Genomic DNA, 8887 nt, shown 5'->3' on the forward strand with positions numbered 1-8887 from the left:
TTAATTACTCTAGGTGCCCTAACGCACCATAATCCGTTAGGTGACAAATCTTCAAATACTCAATTCCTAAAAGGAAATGAGTTGTTCCCCCATGAATGTCGAAACCCAGACCTCCGCGAGGGAAAAAGGGGGTGCGACAGCATGGCGACTCTGCTGGGGAATTTTAGGCTCTTACCATACCGAACTTATTTTTTGTGAATTAGTCCAAACATGCTCTATCCCACGTACCCTTTCCCCTTATTTGAATTTAACTGTCTATTTTCAAGCATTTATGATTTTTCCTGAAACTGACTTGTCTCTTTGTTTTCTTTTTCTGTAACTATCTTTCAATTATTTAAATACTGCATTTATCATTTTTTTACGTGCAAATACTTGACAACATGCTATTTATTGTTGCATAAATCATGCTCAACATCATATTCCACTCGTGCTTAATCAATCCTATAGCAACGCTTGATGAGTGTTTGCGCTCTTCCTATATATCACCCTTTAAATTCGGAAAGACGTATTTGCGGTAAAACTAGTCGATCATCAGTGCGTTCGATGGTTCCGTGCCTTTCCCCCTCAAGTTGTCTGCTTGAGGGTCCCAGTCTAGACCTCTATAGCAGCCTTACTCTGATTAATTGTACATGCATCATGGTCAAACCTAGCCGGGTTAATATGTTGTCCACATAATAACCCTTTAAGACAAGCCTCGTCCAAAAGTCCATCAGGTTTTCCACAATCCCAACGGACGTAACCACGATTGTGTGCATTAATTTGGAAATATAAGTGCCAATATGCTAATCATTACTATATAAATAGATGAACCTGGAGAGGGAAAAGGCCTAACTCTCTTTTGTTTTACAGAAAATGAGGCACGAAGTCCCCAGATTCGGTATGGTCAGTAGTATTCCTCCACTTTTGATAGATTGGTGGAGAGACCTTCCCTCAAGTGACCAAAATCATGTGAAGAGAGTCTTAGGGAATTTTCCATCACTATTAGATCTTTAACCAAACAAGATGCTAATCGAGGCCACCGCTCTGTGTTGGGATAAGGAATGGGTTGTGGTGGGATAAGGAAAGGGTTGTGTTCCATTTTGGAGACATAGAAATGACTCCCCTTCTAGAAGAAATAGGGGAATTTTCTAGGTTGCCTTGGGATAGCCCTGGTTTGCTAGCATTTGAAAATCGTACCACCAGAGGGTTCCTTAAGATGATGGGGCTGAAGAAAAATGATGATTTAGAGTGCCTGAAAAACTCCTACATACCTTTTGATTTTCTTTATGAAAGATACAGTCACAACAGCTCTTACCGTATTTTTAATGATGAGTTCTCAATCACTTCTTTAGGCTGGGTTCATCGCAGGCTCTTGGTGTTCATTGTGTGCTTCTTGGGCATGCCGGTATTCCCAATCCAAGGGGATAGAATCCATACTAGGCTGGCCATGATGGCCAAAACTCTAATGGATGGGATATAGGGGCAGACATATACTATTGTCCCTATGATCATTGCGGATATGTACCGGGCCTCGGAACGCTGTCAGAAGGGGTCCAGATTCTTTGAGGGTTGCAACTTGATGTTACAAGTCTGGCTGTTAGAACATCTCCAAAGGGGCAAATACCGCCAAGAGTTTCCACGAAGGTCGTGGAATGACCACATAGCCTTCCATCACCCTAAAAGAATGACTTACATGTCGGACATGTTCGATCAACCTAAGGACGATGTAGGATGGGTGCAGTTTTTCAACAAACTGACTGAAGACCAGGTTCAGTAGATGTTTGTGTGGTTCCCCACTGACGAGTTCATCATAAGATCCAGGGATGTCCCGTATTTGGTGCTGATCGAGTTAAGAGGGATATAACCTTATGCTCCCCTTAGAGTTATGAGACAGACAGGTAGGAGACAAGTCGTACCACAGGTTGCTAAGATGAGCCACTTTAGAGCCGATTTCCAGGGTGACGCCATCCCATATAAGAATGAAGCACAACATATGTGGACTTTGAAGATTATTGTGGAGAAGGATACCATCGAGCTGGACCGATACCATGCGGAACGTTCGTACTTTTACCCCTCATGGTTAGATGATAATCAATCAAGAGTTTTTGAGCCAAGGGTTGGTCCGGGAAATAGGGTCATAGATGAGTTTTCCGAAGTAGAGGTGAAGTACAACAAGCTGCGGAAAAGAGTTCGAGAGTCTGAAACTGAGCATATGGTGCAGCATAAGGCTGACATAGAGATGATTAACGAGTGGAAAGAAAGAGCTGTTAAATCTAGCAAGAGGCTGGAATATCTGGAGTACAGTTTAATGGAATTGGAAGGGAAGATAAGGAAGAGGGTCACCGACTGTCAGAATGCTGAAGGAAATGAAAGAGGGCATCTGGCAAGGGCATTCCTATTGCAGAACCTGCGCGAGCTGGGAGAGTTAATCTACAACAGCATCCCGTCTGGAGAGGTTCCTTCTGGGACCAAGTAGATTAGATTTACTTGCTTTCCTTTCAAATGTAATAAGACCAAGTGTCATTAGCAACATTATCTTATTTAGTTTTGTTTTGGGCCATTTATTTTTACATTAATGAAATGAGGCAATTATTGGTACTAAATCTCTCCAAATTTATTTGTCGCTAGGCCTACCTTGGGCACAATGAGGTTCCCAAATTAGGACGCGAATTTACATTCTCGCAATATGTGCTTAAATACTGCAAACATTTCAGATCCTTTACTGACTTGTTTAGCTTTTTGTTTTTTTCTTATTCTTTATTCTCATCCCCTAAGGTTGGTTCGCTCATACTGGCATCATCAACGTATCATACCAAATCTAGAGGCCCTCTACCTTCTCCTCCTCCAAATAATACAAAGAGCAAAGGGAAAGCTAAAATGGACGATTTAAGTGGTATTCGAAAAGAGAATGTGGAAAATGCAGAAACTTCAGACTATCGGAGTACTCCGGCACCAAATGATTTAGTTTTGAGGTTGGAACAAAAGATATTGGAGCTACAGAGAGAGCTTAAGTAGGTCCGCAACTTTGAAAACCTTTCCCTCACTTTGAATGTCCTCGACATCAACACAAAGAACCCAACACCTCCCCAAAACATACCAAACCAACATCCACAAAACCCTCCTACGCCGCATCAATATGCAACCTCACCTCAAAATTTCAATCTCTTACCGGTACCAACTCCGCCACAACACCACCATCAACCAATCCAGTACCCGCCAACCTCCACTTATCACACTCCCAAAACACACCACAACCCATTCCCGATCTTCAAAACTCAACCAATGACTACCACTACACCCAAGCACCTGGCACTCACCAAAACAACCCTATATATGTGGAAACCGTATCTCACTCTATCCAACCAACTTCCTATACACCAGAATCTGCTGAGAAGGACCTGCTAATTAAAAACATAGCTGAAGAACTCAAAAAATTAACAAGTCGAGTTTAGGGTGTCGAAGGAGGCAAAGGGATAAAAGGTTTAAACTATGAGGACCTATGCATACAACCAGATGTAGAACTGCCAGAGGGTTACAAACCTCCCAAGTTCGAGATGTTTGACGGTACAGGTGATCCCAGGGTTCATCTGAGGACCTATTGTGACAAGCTTGTTGGGGTCGGAAAGGATGAAAGGATCCGTATAAAACTCTTTATGAGAAGTCTTACGGGAGATGCTTTGTCCTGGTACATCAGCCAAGATCCTAAGAAATGGTCCAACTGGGTGAAAATGGCGTCTGATTTCATGGATCGATTCAGGTTCAACACAGAAAATGCACCAGATGTTTTCTACATTCAGAACCTTAAGAAAAAGCCTACCGAGACTTTCCGCAAGTATGTTACTCGTTGGAGTTCGGAAGCAGCCAAAGTCACACCATCTTTGGACGAGGAATAAATGAACAACTTTTTTGTCAGAGCACAGGATCCGCAATACTATGAAAGATTGATGGTTATTGAAAATCATAAATTCTCGGATATCATCAAACTCGGGGAAATAATTGAAGAAGGCATCAAGAGCGGGATGGTAACAAACTTTGAGGCATTACAGGCCACAAACAAGGCATTACAATTAGGCGGCATATCAAAGAAGAGAGATGTTGGGGCAGTAATGGTGGCTCAAGGCCCCAAATCTCCACTTACATATCAAACACATCCACCCACATATCAGACACCTCCACCCACATACCAAGCACTACCACTCACATACCAACCCGCATCTCCTAGATACTCCTAACTAACCACTGCCTATCATACCTATAATTCCTAACCATCTCATTTTCAGTCACATCCAACTCGCCATAATTATCCAAGACCCTGACCCAATTTTGACCGCAAGCCACCCAGATAATACACTGCTATTGCTGAACCCATCGACCAGTTGTATGAAAGGTTGAAAGCTACTAGTTACGTCACCCTTATTCCCGTTGTGGCATTAGAGAATCCATCCCAATGGGTCAACCCAAACAAAACATGTGCTTACCATTCCGGTATGAAAGGGAATTCCATTGACGAGTGCCAAACATTGAAAGATAAAATCCAGATGCTGATTGACAACAAGGTCATACAGGCGAAAGAAGTTGCACCCAATATCCGCAACAACCCTCTCCTGGATCATAGGGGTGGTGGGATACATGTGATAGAGATAAACGAAGAATGGGATCCTGAGGGGTCAAGCGGGCTTATTCGAGAAGGCAATGACTTTAAACCCTCAGTCACACTTACTCCTATTATCGTACAGACTTAGTCACCAATTGAGGTTGAGGTAGCTGTATCAGTTCCATTTGAGGTTGAGGTAGCTCCACCTGCGGCCACCCTTATTCCATTTGAAGTAGAAGTGGACACACCTTTCACAGTAACAGTATCAATCACACCTCTTTTCAACTCAAACGCAATACCCTGGGATTACGTTGTCGAGGCTAGGTGAAAAGGAAAGGCAAAGATGGAGGAATCTGATGCTGTGCAAGGAAAGACTAGGACTGGGAGAATCTATACATCTGAACACTTGGGAGGACCAAGTAAGGATACCACTACCAAGCATCCTGTCATTGAAACAAGTCCAGATGACCTTTGGAGGAAAGTACAAGCAAGGGAATACTCCGTCATCGATCATCTGAACAAAACCCCAGCTCAAATATCCATATTGTCACTATTGCAAAATTCAGAGGTGCACAAGAATGCTTTGATGAAGGTGTTGAGTGAGGCTTATGTACCCAACAATATCACATGCGGAGAGATGGCCAATATGGTAGGGCAAGTGCTGGAAAGTCATAAAATAATCTTCCACCAGGATGAGCTACCACCTGAAAGGTTGAATCACAACCGAGCATTGCATATCACAATACAATTTGAAGACAAATTCATTGCTAAGGTCTTGATTGATGGGGGTTCAAACCTCAACATTTGTCTGTTGGATACTCTGAAAAGATTGGGCAAAGGTTTCCATGAAATACGGGCAGGAAGCATGAATGTGAAAGCCTTCGATGGGTCTCAAAGGGCCACGATTGGGGAGATTAACCTTTGCCTACAGATGGGGCCAACTTGGTTCGACATTAAATTCCAGGTGCTCGACATATCAGCCTCACATAATCTTCTATTGGGACGACCATGGATACATGACACTGGGGTTGTGGCTTCCACACTACATCAAGCTGTGAAATTCGAATGGAACCATCAGGAGGTGATCATTCACGAAGACGGGAGTAACCCCATTTACACCAGTCAAACCATCCCGGTTTTCGGGAACAGAAAAAGGCTAGGAGGAGAAACCTATCATCACATCGAACGTGTCAATGCCGTTGAGATAGACAAATGGTGGAGTGGTAAAATAGAAAGCATACTGGCATAGTCTGTGTATGAACCCGGCAAAGGGCTTGGGAAGAATCTCCAGGGTATTAGAAAATCGGTACGGCTAAAATGTCACAGTACTACCTTCGGGCTTGGATATCAGTATACATGGAAAGAGTATAATGATTGGTTGCCTCCATGGCGTGGGACTTATTACCCTCTCGAGCAACCAGTGCCACATCTGGATCAGGCTTTTCACCAAGCTGATACAATATGGGGAACTGCAGAAGAAGAAACACTAACTGGGCTGAAGAATCTATTTCTGGAGGACGAAGGCATGGATTGCAATGCAATAATTAAGGAGGAGAAGGAAGAAGGCCTCACTATTCAGACTGTGGAGAAGGGAGTTGTTCTCAAAAACTAGACCGTCACTCCATCACAGGCCCGTCGAGTCCCTGGGTAGCTTCACAGATTTTATTTCTATAGCCATTATAGGCATCTAAGATTTCAGTAATTTTGTTTTAAAGACTCACTTGTTTCAAAATAAATGCTCTATTCATCGAGTCGTACTTGTTTGGATGTTTAAAGTCATAATAAAATGCATTGCTCTTTATTATTTATTATTATCTTCCATAGTTTTCTTTCTACAACATTATTGTTACTTTTCCTGATGAATCGTTGACTGTGACATGTAATGAGGAAATGCAACATGAGGACAGTGATTCAGATGAAAAAGATAAGATAACTAAAGAAGTTGTCAGGGAGGTTGAAAACTTTGAGGATAAGCCTAAGTCCAACCTGGACAAAACCGAAGCAGTAAATTTGGGGGACGTCGAGACCGTTAAGGAGACTCGCATCAGCTTTCACTTATCACCAACAGAGAAAGAAGAGTACATTCGCTTCTTAAAGGAATATGAGGACATTTTTGCATGGTCATATGATGACATTACCAGTTTGAGCACATCCATAGTGGCCCATAAATTTCCTATTAATCCCATGTGTCCGCCAGTGAAGTAGAAACTCAGAAAATTCAAACCAGATATGAGACTGAAAATCAAGGAGGAGGTTACTAAGCAGATCAAAGCCAAAGTCCTCAGGGTAGTTGAGTACCCAACCTGGTTAGCCAACATTGTGCCAGTTCCGAAGAAAGATGGGAAAGTCAGAGTATGTGTTGACTATCGAGACTTAAACAGAGCAAGTCCCAAGGACAATTTTTCACTGCCAAATATACACATCCTGATCGACAATTACGCCAAGCATGAACTCCAATCCTTTGCAGATTGTTTCACAGGTTATCACCAGATTTGGATGGATGAAGAAGATGTAGAGAAAATAGCTTTTATTACACCATGGGGGTATACTGCTACAAAATGATGCACTTTGGTCTAAATTGCTGGGGCTACTTACATGAGAGACATGACGACCATCTTCCATGATATGATACACAAAGAAATAGAAGTGTATGTGGACGACGTCATTATCAAATCTAAGAGGGTCGCAGATCACATAACAGACATGAAAAAGTTCTTTGACAGGTTAAGGAGGTACAACTTAAAACTAAACCCCGCAAAGTGTGCATTCGAGGTTCCCACAGGAAAGTTACTGGGATTCATTGTCAGTCGTCGAGGGATCGAGCTGGACCCATCCAAAGTTAAGGCTATTCAGGAGTTACCGCCACCCAGGACAAAAAAGGACGTAATGAGCTTCCTGGGATATCTCAACTATATCAGTCGCTTCATAGCACGGTCCATGGTCATATGTGAACCCATCTTCAAGATATTGAGGAAAGATGACGAGACAAGCTGGACCGAGGATCGTCAGAAAGCTTTTGACAAAATCAAGGAGTACCTGTCCACAACACCGGTGTTGGTCCCGCCGAAGCCAGGATGGCCTTTGCTACTCTATCTATCTGTGTTGAATGGAGCCTTCGGATGTGTTCTGGGAGAACATGACAAGACAGGGAGAAATGAGCAAGCCATATACTACCTAGGTAAGAAATTCACGCCTTACGAAGCACGATACTCTCTACTTGAATGCACTTGTTGTGCTTTGACCTGGATGGCCCAGAAGTTGAGGCATTACTTCTATGCCTATACCACATACCTCATATCCAGGATGGACCATTTGAAGTATATATTTCAGAAACCCATGCCAACTAGGAAGCTAGCCAAGTGGCAGATACTGTTGAGTGAGTTTGATATTGTCTACGTAACTCAAAAAGTGGTCAAAGGACAAGCATTAGCGGACTATCTTGCTGAAAATCCGGTGGCAGGAGAAAACGAACCCCTAAAAACGTATTTTCCTGATGAAGAGGTATCATTCGTAGGAGAGGACATTACCGAAGCATATGACGATTGGAGTATGTTCTTCGACGGAGCTGCAAATTTCAAAGGAGTGGGCATTGGAGCAGTTTTGGTATCAAGAACAGGTCAACATTATCCGGTATCTACTAAACTCAGATTTCCCTGCACTAACAACATGGCATAGTATGAAGCCTACATACTAGGACTCAACATGGCAATCGACATGAAAATTCAGGAGCTGCTGGCAATCGGTGATTCAAATTTGCTTGTGCACCAGGTACAAGGAGAGTGGGCCACCAAGAATTCCAAGATATTTCCATATCTGCACTATGTACATGAATTGAGGAAAAGGTTCACGAAGATAGAGTTTCGGCATGTGCCCAGAATTCATATTGAGATTGCTGATGCATTGGCTACTTTGTCATCCATGATACAACATCCGGACAAGAATTTTATTGATCCTATCCTAGTGAGAATCCATAATCAACTGGCTTACTGTGCCCATATCAAGGAAGAGACGGATAGAAAACCTTGGTTCCATGACATCAAAGAGTATTTAGTAAAAGGAGAATATCTGGAGCATGCGAACCACACTTAGAAACGCACACTTCGGAGATTGTCCAATCACTTTTTCCACAGCTTGTACAGAAGAACTCCTGATTTAGGATTGCTAAGATGTGTCGACGCAAAAGAGGTTTCTAAGCTACTTGAGGAGATACATGCTGGGACCTGCGGACCACATATAAATGGTTTTGTCTTGGCTAAGAAGATACTTAGGGACGGTTACTTTTGGATGACTATGGAGATAGATTGCATCCAGTAT

General features: G+C 42.7%; 1 protein-coding gene across 1 annotated transcript; it reads left to right on the forward strand.

Moving 5' to 3' along the window:
- The first annotated feature begins 7459 nt into the window (after positions 1–7459).
- LOC138872841 (uncharacterized) lies at positions 7460–8662 on the forward strand. The gene is made up of 3 exons (XM_070151261.1): positions 7460–7751; positions 7983–8176; positions 8342–8662. The coding sequence occupies exons 1-3, from the start codon at positions 7460–7462 to the stop codon at positions 8660–8662; spliced, it is 807 nt and encodes a 268-aa protein (XP_070007362.1).
- Positions 8663–8887: the final 225 nt, after the last annotated feature.

Source organism: Nicotiana sylvestris, chromosome 7, assembly GCF_000393655.2.
Source record: "Nicotiana sylvestris chromosome 7, ASM39365v2, whole genome shotgun sequence".
Classification (NCBI taxonomy): domain Eukaryota; kingdom Viridiplantae; phylum Streptophyta; class Magnoliopsida; order Solanales; family Solanaceae; genus Nicotiana; species Nicotiana sylvestris.